We start from the raw sequence: 16,877 nt of genomic DNA on the forward strand, positions 1-16,877 counted from the left end.
GCCCAAACATTGGATTGGTGGATTTCTTCTCATGTGCCCTATCCAGACTTGCCTCTGCTCCTCCAGAAAAAAAAAATTGTTGGTGAGAATCATATAAACATCAGTGAAGGTGAGGTTATAAGATTAGGTAATATACTGGAATTCTTTAATAAAGGTATAAGAATTAGCAGTGTAGGATCCCAAACATTTTTCTGTTTGAGGGAGTTTGCCTCGTGAGAAGGGGACCTGTACCCTCACCAAGCCATTTAGGCTGGCAATCTCCTGCAAAAGGAGAGCTGTGGCCAGTTTTGGCCAGGTAGAGGGAGGTAAAGAAGATCCCATCCATAGAGGAGTGCAAGCAAGCAGTGGGAGGAGTGATGGTTGCTGTGATCTAACGCCAGGCACCTGAAGGGCTTGATTTGGGCAGCTAATCATTGAGGAGGGGAAAGGCTGGAGTTAGAGAGCAGGGACTGTAGATTGAGACCTATCAAGGGGAAGCTCCTTAGTGTGATTGAAAACAGTGGAGGAATCATTTGGTTTGGACTTCATAGCCAGTTATTTTTCTTTCATTGGCTTATGCCATGCCACTTTTAATTAAGATGGGAGTGAAGTCACATAGAAAATCCATCCTTCAACTCTAGCAAAGATGGCTCACAGCCATGTGACTGCTTCCATCCCCATGGGAAGATGGCCACTAATATGGCAGCCAGCCATCTGTTTCCTTTAACTATGGATAGATTTTTAACTATCAATCCCAGGATGATGAGTTTAAGTTAATCCTTTTGTTACAGATTTTACAGGTTTCTAATCATATCCAATATGCTTACAAATCCTGAGGTAAGATTTATACCTTACCAAAAGCTTTAGAGTAAAACCAAAACTAAAAATGTAAGACATGAGTAGCAATAGTCCCTATTGAGAATCATCTGTCCCTTTTTTTTGTTTTGCTCTCCTTTCTCTGTCATAAAGTTGGGTGGCTTGCCTGATGTGGGACAGAGATTTTGGAAGAATCCTTTAAACAAGAGGTTTGAGTCTACAGGAGGGGTAGCCATACCCCAACTCCAAACCCCATTTTAATTAAAATGAACAGCATAAATCAAGAGGCTAATGACGAAAATCTAATCCCTAAAAGAGACCAAAATCCCTGTTGAACTAAATCTAGTAAGCTAAGAGTAAAAAAAGGTTAATGATAAATATGTTTTGAGCTCTGGCTATAGACATAGGATTCTGCAAGAAGGAGCTGAGAGACTTACCAGCCAGCAAAGAGTGTGTACATGCTCCAGCTGCCCTACGTCTTTACTTTCTCCCCCTCATGCTGGATCAGGCTCCTGGATCATACTTTGTAACAAATTTACAGATACATTAAAAGACAGGACATTTCCACCTTTGGTGGGTGGGGGAGAACACCAGACAAAACCAAACAGAAACTGGAGTAGATAAAAATAAAATAGGAAAAATAAAACTTCTCTCCATTATTCCAAAGTATTTGTAAAAATCCCAAATAATATTAGGATATGTGTGCAGTTAAATAGCACTTTGTATTGTCTGTCTGAGAGGTGTTGGGGCCAAGTTCTATTACATGATGAATTTACACCCCTTCATGGTCAAATGTCAGGTGACGAGGCTGTAGGGTCTCTAAAAGGCATCCCAAGGGGAATTAAGAGGGTATGGAAGACACCATTCTCATGGTTGAGAGGAAAGAGGAAAAATACCACTGCAGTTTCTAGCCACAGTTGTCCCCAGGACTCACCAAATCATTCAGTGAATTGTTACTACACTTAGTGAAGGTCAAAGGCATTGTCCAGATAAACCTGAGGAGAGATTCAGCACCTATACCAGGGCTTTTGTGAAGGCCAGAAAGCAAGGACAAAACAATAAAAGCTCTTGGGGTGTGATGGGCACCTCATTTATAGGAAAGAGTCAAGGAACAGAGTTCCAAAAGGCACTAATGCCTAGGGGAGGTGTGGTATTACCAGCAGCTCTGAAGGGAAGAGGGTGTAAAACTCCCTTCAGCCCGAAGAAATGAAAAGATTCCAGCTCCAAGAGTGGGGTCAAGGCTATCATTAGTCTTGAAGGCCATATGGCTGGGGGTATATCACCTATAAGAATAACAGAGCAGTGCTTGATACTCAGAAGTCACTTCCTTGTTCTCAAGTTAGTCTGTTGTGACTGGACTGGAGCTGAGGGAAGAGTGTCCTAATGCAACTAGGAATCCAAGGGGAAACACAGACACCAGGAAAGCCTTTCCAAGTTACAGCACCAAAGTATTTATTGCAGCTCAGATGGAAAGGCAGTTGGGAGGCAAGGAATGCCCAAAAGTTATACTCCAAACCAAACCTCACAAGACATTTATTTGGAAGGAAGAGGCAAGGAGGGTAGCTGTCTTTTGCTTGGGAAAGAAGCCCCAAAGAACTGAGCAGAAGACAGGTTTGTTACAGGATTCCTTGGAGGGCAGAGCTTTCCAGGGCAGAGATTTCCAGGTTGGTGATTGATGGGAGTTCAAGTCCTGAGCTTGGGCTTTTAATCCAGTATGATGGGGGCTGGAGCTGGTGGTTAGTGCAGTGAGAGTGTTCTGTGGGTAGAATCTGGTGGCTGGAGGTCCTTAGGTAAGAGAGGCTGGCAACAAAAACTTAACACAGCTGTACAACATTGACTCAAGCTCTTTATTTATACCTCGTCTTCAAAACTGTAAAACACAGAACCTTATTGCTAACAAATTAAGAGATCAACCTTTTATAGTTGGGCCTTTGTTATAAACTGTTTAATATAAGGAATGAGTGTAGATGTTTTAAAAGGAGATTTCTTCTTCTCTAACCCACCATACACTGTAAGGCTAAATTCTGAATGATTGGAAATGAACCTGGCTATAGCCTCAAAAGAACCTGACATATTCAAGGTCCCAATGACAACTACATTCTTATTTCCATTTATCCAAAAACAAATGAGCACTCATAAATAAATTTAGAAATACAGTTGCATTCTAATCAAGACATAGTGAGAAATCCCTTATAATTAAAAATCAAATGTTCTAAGAGTGAAACTAATTTATACAGGAAAGTCAACACGTTGCCCTGGATTGCCTTGCAAATCAGCTAACATTACAAATGCTCTACCCATTTCTGCAGGGAGTACCATCAGACATTATTTTCAATCATACCCCAAACATCTGAAAACAAGTTGCACCTGCCTTTGTGCCATGCAGTCTAAGGCCTGATCTTTGGAGAGAACCCTATTACAGAATTCTCAGTTCTCTGGGAACTCGGCCTATGTGCATGTGTGCCTATGTGTGCTTACAGAGGCTTTTGCTTTGAGCAGTTCTGTCATGTAACATGTCATGTCATTAGCGAAAGCAATACTCAAAAGTTTAAAACTTAAAATATCTGTGTAAACTAAGGTTCATCTTATTTTGGGCATACATTTTGAATAAGTTGTTTTGTTTTAAAATGATAAGTAAGTGTGCTTTATTATTAAATTTAAAAGATTGTTTTTCCCATCTTTACTATATAGAATTTGACAGGTTATAAATAACTTTTTCTTTTATAATGATTTAAATAATAAACGTATTGCCCAGGTTCAATAAAACGTGATCTTCCCCACACATTTTAGGGAAAAAGAAAGATTTTCATTGACAGCAAAATCTCAGTGCATTTCAAGCATGTAACTGGACACTTTGTCCAGCACTTTAACATGGGGTTTATGTAATATCTTCTCACTTCAATATGTAGCTTTATGTATTTAAGCATTCATATTCACAAGGCACACCTGAGAATGCTTCTGTTTTCCTTCAAGAATTCTAGTTATTTTTACAGATTTAAAAACATCGTGTTTCTTGTGTTTTCATTGTGTGCATGTGGTATATGTAGGAGCCTGTGCCAGTATGCATAGGGTCAGTGCATGTAGGTGCATGTCCCAGTATGTGCAGTGCCACTGTACCAGCATAAGTAGGTTCACTCCTCCCACAAAGTGAGTGCCCAAGAGTCAAAGCTGTGCCTCCAGACTTCTACCTTTACCTCCAGTCTTGCCTTTCCAGTCTCACAGTTAAAAACAAAACAAGGCAAATAAACAAACAAACACAAAATAATCATCGCTTTCTTGTCACTTGTTCGTTTCTAACAAGATGGCACTTGCACTATATACACTAGTGTTTCAGAGTTTGAGATGAGACCAACTTCCTGTTGACAGGAAAAGGTAAGTGTATTGTTTTACATTCCTTTATCTTATTTATTTCAAAATTACAGTTGCCTGAGATACGGTGGGCACAAGAAGCTGTGCTTTCAATTTTCTTGATAGAATGGTGGAAGTTTAATGTTTTCAACCAAAGATTCTACTACAGTTGTACTAAAAATTCAATGTAAAGGGAAATTTTTAGGAAGGGAAAAAAGTGAAAGGGTAAGGAAGAACATAAAGAAAACGCAACCCTAGCCTCGCAGAGACGTAATGTATTGGTGGGGCAGAAGGGGGAGGGATACCCAGTAGGCCCCACCAACTCAGTGGAGAACAGGAGGGGGATGGGGGAAAGATTGTGGGAAGTGGTTACTGGGAAGAGGCCAGTAAGTAGATGTAAAATGAATAAGTAAAATAGAAAGAGAACACATCAGTGTCGTATTTCACAGCACAATCTCTTCTGGTACTATGAACATGTCTATGGAACATGGAAGGATTCGTGGATGTGTTCCTTAGAAACCCCTTATCAGACATTGAAAAGAGTCTCTGCCTTCTTGTCAGACAAGAAGCTACCCTAGAACCTATGGATTTGTCAAATTTCTCAATAAACTCTTTAAACTCAATAAACTCAATAAACCACCTCACAAAAACAGTCTCATTCTTACCAGTCTGACAGCTATGGAAACAAATTTATGAGTGAAATATATGACAAGTCATTTAATATCACAAAAAATATAAATTCACACTCACCAGAGATAGGTAATAAAGTCCCAAAGTAAAACCTGCCACTTACTGACTTTATTTTGCTCCACTAAAGGAGCAAAATATCAAGGACTTTTAGAAAGCACTAATTTAACTAAAGTATGAACTCCTACTATTTTATGGAGCTAATAAATTAGCAAAATTACCCCCCCATCTCACACACATGATGTGATGGGCAGTAAAATGGGTGTTATTCTCTTCCTCATTATAAATCACTTCCCATTCTTATTGATTGCTGTTCATATCCTCAGAAATCAGGATGATGGCCATCATGGAACCTCAGCAGTCTATATGAAGAATGGCTATTTACAATATTTATTCTATCATTTCAAGGAGAACATGTAATTGAGATTTTAAATTTCAAATAAAAGGCTACAACTCAAATGATAATTGCTAACTATGAGCTTTTGAAAGTCACCCACCTGGGGCAGCATGCGATTTTCTTCTTCCAGCTGTCTGACTCTGGCCTCCAGCTGCCTAACATAGGACAGGGTTGATTCTAAAATTAAAAAGAAAGAACTTACATTATCTACAAGGTCCTGATTAGCTTATTGCCAAGGATATTTTGGGCTTGATTTACTAAGTAGGTCCAAGAAATTACTTAGTCAGTTCTTTAAAAAAGAAAGACAATTCTTTCCAGAGAAACCATTCACACTATACAGTTTTGAGCATTGTACAATGTTAACAATATTGAAGAAATTTGTAAATGAGGATGCTGAGGTTGCTTCATAAATGTTGAGCCTTAAAACTTCTTGGATCACTTTATTTGTCCCATATACCAAACATTTTTGTGATGTGATTTGCAACAAAAATCAACTTCCAGACTTCATTAACTTTTTAAACAAGAATGAACGCCAAATACAGAGTTCTTTGAATTTTCCCAACAGACATTTGAAGGTTTAGCATTTATTTTTCTCACTAATTTATAGCTGTTAACTGTGATTTACAGAATATCTTTATATGACCCAAACATTTAATTTAGGGCTGAACTTCTTCTTTGATTTTGGCCGAGTCTAAGGATGTAAGAGTTGTCTCTTTCTTTGTAAGTTTTTGTGTCTTTTTCACTCCAATCTTTAAGTAACTAAAAGCAACAGAGTTCCAATTGATGCTAGTTTTATATTTTACAAGGTCATATGATGAACACTTAGAAGTCTTGTGCTCCGTTTCTGTTCACACAAATTCTGCATTTTACAGCTTCTTGTCATAAGAGGGGTCACAGCAGGGGACTCAGAGTGTGACTCTTCACTAAATGACAATATTCAGATGTCTCATACTTTAGTGCAGTTGCATGCCCAGCATCACTCAAGAACAGACAGACACTTTTCAGGTGTAGTCAAAAGCTCATGGCAGTGCAATACCTCTAGTACATAACCCCATTTCTAGTGAACATTCGAGCAGCAGACCATGCTTGAAGCTTCCTGATAGGGCTTCTCAGAAATACACAAGAAGAACAAAGCATGAAATTGAAGCACATGTAATTGCAAATGCTAAAAACCCAGTCGGGAAGCTTCAGCTACTTATACAATAAAGTTGTGATCTGAAATTCATCATGGAAACCGTTATTGGTTTTACCCGAGAATTACTTAAATAAACTCATTTTCTTCTTTTTACCATCAAAAGCAATTAGCTGGTATTTTATATGAGATACCAGCCTTTAACACACAAATAAAACAAGGTCATCTTGTTCTAAATATAGCATATTCATGTGCACCAATATCTGCAGACAAGCCATCCTCAATTACGTTAACTAACATAGTGACACAATGACCTCAAATGTTTTATACAAGCAGGTGGAAACACAGGGGAAACTGAAGACATTTGCTAAAAATATGCTTTGATTAAAGCTTAAGGAAATGCTAAAGCAATGCTATGTGGACTTTTTGAACAGAGGAAATAGAGTACGCTGTATAATATAATGGCAAGATTAAGCCCTATGAATGTCTGTCTGCCTTACTGTGCAGATCAAGATGCAAGGAGGAATGCTTGACTTATACAGTTCTGCAAAACCAGCTTTCCCCTCTAGAAAAACAACCTACATACATTATACACACAAACATGTTGGGGAATATGAGCTTGAAAACTAGTTTTTAATTTTTAATTTTTATGATGAATTATGATAGAGCAAGCCTGAATGTTCCAAAGTACACATTGCAAATGCAGATTCAGATATGAAGAGATAAGAAGTACTTTTAAACAGGTAAAATTCATTTCATAAGTCACATTACAGTGAAAGCAAAGAGAATTTTGAAGTCATCTCCTCAGTAATAATTGATCATGTGACTGCTTTGTGTCAGTCACTGTTCTAGGAAAGAGTCTAGATCATTAAAAGCTCTAAGAAATACAGGGGTTTTTTGTTTGTTTGTTTTTGTTTGTTTGTTTAGATTACAAACTGGTGTCCTGATTCTAGAAGTCTTATTTAACCTTTTCATACAGTTCCCCCTAACCACAAATAGCCACCCCACTCTGGGAAAAAAATCTCCTAGGAACAAAAGCAGGGACAGTATCTAATCTCATTGGATTAGATACTCATGCTATTGATGAAATTTCTGTTCAGTGAAAGAACAGGTAGAAAGTAAGTAGGCATAGTCTCTGGAAAATATATAATCTCCAAATCTTGGGTTTCTGTATCATCTACCAAGAAAGAAAGGAAGAGAGAGAGGGGGGAGAAAGGAAAAGAAGGAAGGAAGGAAGGAAGGAAGGAAGGAAGGAAGGAAGGAAGGAAGGAAGGAAAGAAGGAAGGAAGGAAGGAAAGAAGGAAGGAAGGAAGGAAGGAAAAAAGGAAGGAAGACAGACTATCTAGTAACGCAACATAGACATCATATAAAAATCAATCCATGTTGTGTTAATCCCTTAAAATTTCACAACTCTGATCAAAATAACAAGAAGAAGAGAAGTGTGGACAATCCTGATAGCTCAGGGGAAATGGCCACTTCTGCTCACATTCCTGACCCATGAGGAACCTGCCTAGTGCCCTCTGGATACAGGAATATAGAAGCAGTCAGCTGCAGGAACCCTCTGGGTTTCTGCCTGTAACTGGAACTGAACTGAATGGGTCCCACAGCTCTCTGCACCCAAATCCTGTGGAGGAAACAGCTGGACTCTCAGAACTAGAGACAATCCTGAGAATTCAGAGGAGACAACTTTCTGCCCACATTACTGACCCAAGAGGAAATCGACTTGTGGCATCCGCGCCTTCTGTGCACAGGGACCTAGGAGCAGTCCAGGGCAGGACCTTTCCAGTTTCTGACTGAACGTAGAGCCAACACACCTGAGAGAAGTAAAGCCGATTTTTCTGTTCTAAGTGACCCACCTGGTGGCCTTAGGACACACAAACTGAGAAGCAGCTCTCTCTTTCCAGATCTGGCTGAAAGAAAACACGTCTACAAGAGTACTGACACACAGGCTTACAAAAGTATCAAGCCACAGCAAGACAAGCCAACACCAGAGACAACCTGATAGTAAGAAGCAAGCTCAGGAACCTAAGCAACAGAAACCAAGACTATTTGGAATCATCAGAGCCCTGTTCTCCGAAAAAGCAAATATTGGATATCTAAATACATTGGAAAAGTAAAATTTGGATTTAAAATCACATCTCATGATGATGATAGAAGACTTTAAGAAGGACATAAATAACTCCCTTAAAGAAATACAGGACAGCACAGGTAAACAAGTAAAGAGGAAACACAAAAATCCCTTAGAGAATTACAGGAAAACACAACCAAAGAGGTGAAAGAATTGAACAAAAACGTCCAAGATTTAAAAATGGAGATATAAACAGTAAAGAAAACACAAAGTGAGACAACCCTGTAGATAGAAAATTTAAAAAAAGGGATCAGGAGTCAGAGATGGAAACATCACCAAGAGAATACAAGAGATAGAAGAAAGGATCTCAGGGGCAGAAGATATCATAGAAACAATCAATATAACCATCAAAGATAATGTAAAACTCAAAAAGCTAATAAACCAAAACATCCAGGAAATCCAGGACACAATGCGAAGCACATACCTAAAAATAATAGGTATAGAAGAGAGTGAAGACTCCCAAACTAAAGGGCCAGTAAATATTTTCAACAAAATTATAGAAGAAAACTTACCTAATGTAAAGAAAGAGATGCCCATAAACATACAAGAAGCCTCAGAACTCAAAATAGAATGGACCAGAAAAGAAATTCCTCCTGTCAGATAATAGTCAAAATAACAAATGAACAAAAAATGAAAGAATATTAAAAGCAGCAAGGCAAAAAAAGTCAAGTAACATATAAAGGAAGACCTACCAGAATTACACCAGACTTTGCACCAGAGACTATGGAAGCCAGAAGATCCTGAGCAGATATCATACAAACCCTAAGAGAACACAAATGGCAGCCCAGGCTACTATATCCAGTAAAACTCTCAATTACCATATATGGAAAAACCAAGATATTCCATGACAAAACCAAATTTATACAATATCTTTCTACAAAACCAGGCCTACAAAGGATAATATATGGAAAACTCCAACACAAGGAGGGAAAGTACACCCTAGAAAAAGCAAGAAAGTAATCTGCTTGCACAGAAACCAAAAGACAAGAGAGACACAAATATAATTCCAACTCTAACAGCAAAAATAACAGGAAACAACTGTCATTTTTTTAATATCTCCTAACATCAATGGACTCAATTCCCCAATAAAAAGACTTAGACAAACAGTCTGGATATGTAAAGTGGACCGAGCATTTTGCTGTATACAGGAAACACACCTCAAAGTCAAAGAGAGACACTAACATAGAGTAAAAGGCTAGAAAACAATTTTCCAAGCAAATGGTCCCAAGAAACAAGCTGGAGTAACCATTTTAATATCAAGCAAAGTTGAACCAAAAATTATCAAAAAATATAAGGAAGGACACTTCATATTCATCAAAGGAAAAATTGACCAGGATGAACTCTTAATTCTAAATATCTATACTCCTAATGCAAGGACACATACATTTATAAAGGAAACCCTAATAATGCTCAAAGCACATATTGTGACTCCTACAATAATAATAGGAGATTTCAACACCCCACTCTCATCAATGGACAGATCGCGGAAATAGAAATTAAACATAGACATATAGAAACTAACTGAAGTTATGAACCAAATGGATTTAACAGACATCTATAGAACATTTCATGCAAAAACAAAAGAATATACCTTCTTCTCAGCACCTTATGGTACCTTCTCCAAAACTGACCATATACTCTGTCACAAAACAGGCCTCAACAGATAAAAGCAGTTTGAAAAAATCCCATGCATCCTATCAGGTCACCACGGACTAAGGCTGGTCTTCAATAATAACAATAACGACAGAAAGCACACATATACATGGAAGTTGAACAATGCTTTATTCAATGATAACATGGACAAGGGAGAAATAAAGAAATTAAAGACTTTTTAGCATTTAATGAAAAGGAAGGCACAACATACCCAAACTTATAGGACACAATGAAAACAGTGCTAAGAAAAAATAATCATAGATCTGAGTGCCTCCAAAAAGAAACAGGAGAGAGCATGCATCAGCAGCCTGACAGCACACCTAAAGGGCTAGAACAAAAAGAAGCAAATACAACCATGGGGAGCAAAAGCCAGGAAATAATCAAACTCAGGGCTAAAACCAGCCAAGTAGAAAGAAAAGGACTATACAAAGAATCAACAAAACCAGGAGCTGGTTCTTTGAGAAAATCAACAAGATAAATAAACCCTTAGCCAGACTAACCTGAGGGCACAGACAGAGTATCCATACTAAGAAAATCAGAAATAAAAAGGGAAACATTACAATCTGAGGAATTGAAAAAAATCATCAGAAGCAACTACATAAGCCTACATTCAACAAAACTGGAAAATCTGGAGAAAATGGACAATTTTCTAGACAGATACCAGGTACCAAATTTAAATCAGGATCAGGTAAACCATCTAAACAATCACATAACTCCTACAGAAATAGAAGCAGTTATTAAAAGTCTGCCAACCAAAAAGAGCCCAGGACCAAGTGAGTTTAGAGCTGAATTTTATTAGACCTTCATAGAAGACTAATACCAGGACTGTCCAAACTATTCAACAAAATACAAATAGAAGGAGCACTATCCAATTCCTTCTTGAAGCCACAATTGCTCTTATACCTAAACCACACAAAGACCCAACAAAGAAGGAGAACATCAGTCCAATTTCCCGTATGAATATTGACACAAAAATGCTCAATAAAATTCTTGTAAACTGACACTGAGAACACATCAAAACAATCATCCATCATGATCTAGTAGGCTTCATCCCAGGGATGTGGGGATGGTTCAATATCCATCAACGTAATCCACTTTGTAAACAAACTCAAAGGAAAAAAAACAACATCATCATTTCATTAGATGCTGAGAAAGCATTTGACAAAATTCAATGCCCCTTCATGATAAAAGTCCTGGAAAGATCAGGAATTCAAGGCCCATATCTAACCATAGTAAAAGCAATATAAGGCAAACCAGTAGCTAACGTCAAACTAAATGGAGAGAAACTTTTTGAAGCAATCCCACTAAAATCAGGGACTAGACAGTGTTGCCTACTCTTTCCCTACTTCTTCAATATAGTACTCCAAGTCCTAGCCAGAGCAATCAGACAACAAAAGGAGGCCAAAGGGATAAAAGTTGGAAAGGAAGAATTCAAAATATCATATTTGCAGATGGCATGACAGTGTACTTTATTGACCCCAAAGGTCCACCAGAGAACTACCTACTAAGCCTGATAAACAACTTCAGCAAAGTGTCTGGGTATAAAATTAACTCAGACAAATCAATAGCCTTCCTCTACTCAAAGGATAAACAGGCTGAGAAAGAAGTTAGGAAGATGACACCCTTCACTATGGTCCCAAATAACATAAGATACCTTGGTATGACTCTAATCAAGCAAGTGAATGATCTGCATGACAACAACTTCAAGTCTCTGAAGAAAGAAATTGAAGAAGATCTTAGAAGATGGAAAGACCTCCCATGCTCATGGATTGGCAGGGTTAATGTAATAAACATAGTTGTTTTGCCAAAAACAATCTACAGATTCAATGCAAGCCCCAGTAAAATTCCAAATCAATTCTTCATAGAGTTACAAAGAGCAATCTTCAAATTCATTTGGAATAACAAAAGACTCAGGATAGCTAAAACTATCCTCAACAATAAAAGAACTTCTGAGGGGAATCACCATCCCTGATCTCAAGCAGTATTAAAGAGCAATAGTGATAAAAAGTGTATGATATTGGTGCGGAGACAGGCAGGTAGATCAGTGGAATAGAATTGAAGACTCAGAGATGAACCCACACACCCATGGTCACTTGATTTTTGGCAAAGGAGCTAAAACCATCCAGTGGAAGAAAATGTCATTTTCAGCAAATTGTCCTGATTCAACTGGAGGTCAGTATGTAGAAGAATGCAAATGGACCCATTCTTATCACCTTGTACAAAGCTTAAGTCCAAATGGATCAAGAACCTCTACATAAAACCAAATATACTCAAATAGTAGAAGAAAAAGTGGAGAAGAGCCTCTAAAAACACGGGCCCTGGGGAAAATTTCCCGAATAAAACACCAATGGCTTATGCTCTAAAATCAAGAATTGACAAATGAGTCCTCATTAAACTGCAAAGGTTCTTTAAGGCAAAGGGCACTGTCATTAGGACAAAATGGCAACCAATAGGTTGGGAAAAGATGTTTGCCAATTCTATATTCGATAGTGGGCTAATATCCAAAATACACAAAGAACTCAAAAAGTTAGACTCCAGAGAGCCAAATAACCCTATTAAAAATGGGCTACCGAGCTAAACAAAGAATTTTCACCTGAGGAATATCGAATGGCTGAGAAGTACCTAAGGAAATGTTCAACATCATTAGTCATCAGGGAAATGCAAATCAAACAACCCTGAGATTCTACCTCACACCAGTCAGAATGGCAAAGATCAAAAACTCAGGTGACAGCAGATGCTGGCGAGGATGTGAAGAAAGAGGAACACTCCTCCATTGTTGACAGTATTATAAACTGGTACAGTCACTCTAAAAAATTAGTCTGGAGTTTTCTCAGAAAATTGGATATTGCACTACCTGAGGACGCAGATGTACCACTCCTCAGCATATACCCAAATGATGGTTTAATATACAACAAAGACACATGCTCCACTATGTTCATAGCAGCCTTCTTTATAATAACCAGAAGCTGGAAAGAACACAGATGCCCTTCAACAGAGCAATGGATACAGAAAATGTGGTACATCTACACAATGGAGTATTACTCAGCTATCACAAACAATGACTTTCTGAAATTCATAGGCAAATGGGTGGAACTAGAAGACATAATACTGAGTGAGGTAACCCAACCACAAATAAACACACATGGTATCCACTCACTGATTACTGGATATTAGCCCAGAACCTCAAATTATCCAAGATACTATCCACAGACCACATGAAGCTCAAGAATAAGTATGACCTAAGTATGGATGCTTCAGTCCTTCTTAAAAGGAGGAACAATTATATTCATAGAAGTGGATATGGAGACAGAGTTTGGAGCAGAGACTTGGCCATTAAGAAATGGCCAGTCAGAGCCTGCCCCACATGGGTATACAGCCCGTGTGTGTGTGTGTGTGTGTGTGTGTGTGTGTGTGTGTGTGTGTGTGTGTGTGTGTGTGTGTGTGTATACCTGACAGGAGTCTAATATAGCAGTCTCCTGAGGGGCTCAGCCAGAGCATGTCATATACTTCAGAGGTAAATGCTAGCAGCAAACCATGGAACTAAGAATGGGGTCCTGGTTGGAGGAATTAGAGAAAGGATTGAAGGAGCTGAAAGGTCTTGCAACCCCATAAGAACAACAATACCAACCAACCAGAGCTCCCAGCGACTAAACTACTACCCAAAGACTACACATGGCTCCAGCTGCATATGTAGCAAAGGATGGCCTTGCTGTGCACCAATGAGAAGAGAAACCCTTGGTCCTGCCAAGCCTGGACCCTCCAGTGCAGAGGAATGTCAGAGGGGTGGGAAGGGGGTGCTGGTTGGAGAGGGGAAGAACACTTATAGAATAAAGGGAGGGGGGAATGGGATGAGGGCTTATGGTTGGATAACTAGCAAAGGGAATAACATTTGAAATGTAAATAAAAACTATCCAATAAAAAAGTAACAGGAAAAATTAAATTTCACAACTCTGAATCATAGTTCATCCTAGCTTGAGTAGTGGTAATTAACTGACATGGGGTACAGAGTACACAGACTAGTTTTAATCAATAAAACAATAGGATAAGTATAAGAAAACTCATGCCTTTCAAAATCCCATTATAAGCTACATCCTGGTCTCAACTGACTACGAACTGACAGAATCATTTGTAGGTTAAGATAGAAATGAAGCTCTCATTTGTCAGAATTATGCTCCTTCTCTACTATGACTCTTCACCCTAAGAACTTTTTTTTTTGCCCAATGTTCAAGGCTAGTGACCATAAAATCAACTGGTCTCAGTTCTCATGAAAATTTTGAAAAGCCTAAGAGAACTATTTGACAAACGTGAGCATTCTTTTATTAGAAAGTGCTCACCAAAAAATTACAATTCCAATCACTTGTTACTTTATACTAGGAACTAAAGGTCTCTTAAAACTGAGATATCAATATGTCATTTTAGCCTTATAATGAAGTGCCAAAAGATCATTAGACAAGTAAATTACTAGAGAGCATATGTGCAGGGTGGGGCAGAGAGAATATGTGTGTGTTATTGAAGGACCCGATCTCTAACAAATCTTCAAGCTGCTGTGAAGAAATGAATTCAAATCCATGTGGTAATAAGCTCAGGACTGGGACATAGGAATAAAGCAACCTATGTTGACTTCATTCTTTAAAAAGAGAGGCTTGACCTTAATAGTACATGAACAGAACTATGACAGGCCTGAGCACATGTGGCACCACAGAAGACAGACATCCAAAAAAGACCCTGTAACCCTGTTTTAGACAGAAGGACAGCACAAAAGGAGACAAACCAGTAATCAGAGGAATGCTTGCAGCTGGACATCTGAAGACGGAGCTTCACCCACACAAGATGAGGCCTTTTGCTTTTAACTGTTCTCAAGGTTCCTATTTCTTTTTTCATTCTTGGGTGTTTATGGTCACCTGACACTGGAAGAGCTGGACAAAGCAAAGGAATTCAGTTTTTTACTCTAATGACACAGTAGAGATGCTCATGTAGAAGCTACTTCTCTCCACGTATTTCACTTGAGCCTTCATGTAAGAGTTCATCACATACCTACATAGTAGATGTCAGAAACATATGCAAACTAAGTGTGTTATCTCACACCTGAAATCACAGCTCTCTGGAGACTGCTACAAGTTCAAGGTCACCCTGAGCTGCACAGCAAGTACAAAGCCATCAGCAAAAATAGTAGACTTTCACTCTCAAAAACAAACTATAAACACACAAAGCCAAACAAACACCATCAGATACACATAAACAATTAAAAAAACAAGATGAAGAAATATACGTAAGAATCAACTAGGTATGTATGAATATTTACATATATAAGATAAAGATTTTAGTGTTATGTTTATAATTGTGTTGCCTACATGTATGCATATCTATGTGCTATGTGTGCACAATACCAAGAAGGCAAAAAGAGGGCATCAGATCTCCTGCAGCTGGAGTTACTGATAGTTTTGAGCTGCTATATGGATTCTGGGCATTAAACCCAGGTCTTATGCAAGAGTGCAAGAGTAGCCAGTGCTCTTACTCACAGAGCAGGCTCTCCAGCCCTAAGAAAAGTATTTTCTAAATGATTCCAATGTATAGGCAGAACACAGTACTGGTTTTCTATTCCACGTAGTCCACCAACTCCCAGGACACTTTTCAGATGAGAAACTATTACACTGCAGAATTCACATAACACTATATAATTAGATAATTTTTAAAAGACATCTTTTATTATCAAGACATCAAAGTCACCCCACCTTGAACCTTATCATCATGTATGTATGTCAACCATTCACATAAATCACTTAATACTGCTTCCCCTTTTACATCTGGATCAAAAATAACTCTGAATGAGCCACGATTAATAATCTGATGTTTTCATTGGACCGTATCTTTGACATAACTTTAACCTCCCTGAAGTATGGTCAATCATGTAAAGAGCAGTCACACTGTTCCACGGTCAGCTTGAAAGCACTCTGGAGAAAATGAACCATGACTACTGGCCCGGCTTCTGAAGCAGTTGTTTCTCCCCCTAATGAAACATGTCCCCGAAATGATACAAGAATCACTCTGTAGGAAATAGTTTGTCATTAGAATGAAAACTAGAGTCTGCTCAACATCTGAGTAATTTGCATGCATGAAGTGCTGCCACCATCTCTAAGGAAGGTCTGACTGTGACGCTCAACCACAGGCCCAGAGCATTTGAGAGACTGAAGAGGAGGTACAAGTGATATGGAAGGTTTGCTGGCTCTAGGTGTGTTTACTCAAGCAGAGAGACAGAAAGAGAGGAGGGAGGGCACGTATCTCTATATGTCAAATAATTTTTTTATCCAAACCTCGGGCTCAAATTCACTTGTCACTGCCTGGAAAGTGAGGGGTGGTGCATTAGCCTTGAAGAGATGATGTGGCCCTGGGAGAACTTCCCTCCTGGAGAGGATTTCTACCCCTGTGTTAGGGAAGCTCGTCTGTGAAGCCCACCTTGATCTCTTATCACTCAGCCAGGGATGTAGCAGAAAGCAGGTCCTAATCAGACACTAGTCCTCATACCTAGGTCTCTAGAACTGTGAGCCAGTAAATTATATCTACTCATTGTAAATCTGGCGCTCTTTGCTGCAGTTTCAGCAGTCTGGACCAAACTAATAAAAGTCTAAGCAAGAGTCCACTAGCTATATGACTTCTTGTCCATAGACCATCTCTTCAGCAAACCCAAAGCTCCTAGAGCACAGTTTGTTGGAGTCCACAATGATCCTACTAGTCATAGG

The 16,877-nt window shown here is 38.7% G+C and overlaps 1 protein-coding gene across 5 annotated transcripts in view; it reads right to left on the minus strand.

Annotated features, from left to right (window-relative positions):
* Ccdc85a (coiled-coil domain containing 85A) overlaps positions 1-16,877 on the minus strand; it is a 224,448-nt gene that overhangs the window by 44,181 nt on the left and 163,390 nt on the right. For all 5 annotated transcript variants that reach the window (XM_032916885.1, XM_032916882.1, XM_032916881.1 and 2 more), the window contains exon 3: positions 5,328-5,404. In XM_032916885.1, the coding sequence (XP_032772776.1) occupies positions 5,328-5,404 (77 nt within the window). The remainder of the gene's footprint in view (positions 1-5,327; positions 5,405-16,877) is intronic.

Source organism: Rattus rattus, chromosome 11 (assembly GCF_011064425.1).
Source record: "Rattus rattus isolate New Zealand chromosome 11, Rrattus_CSIRO_v1, whole genome shotgun sequence".
NCBI lineage: Eukaryota > Metazoa > Chordata > Mammalia > Rodentia > Muridae > Rattus > Rattus rattus.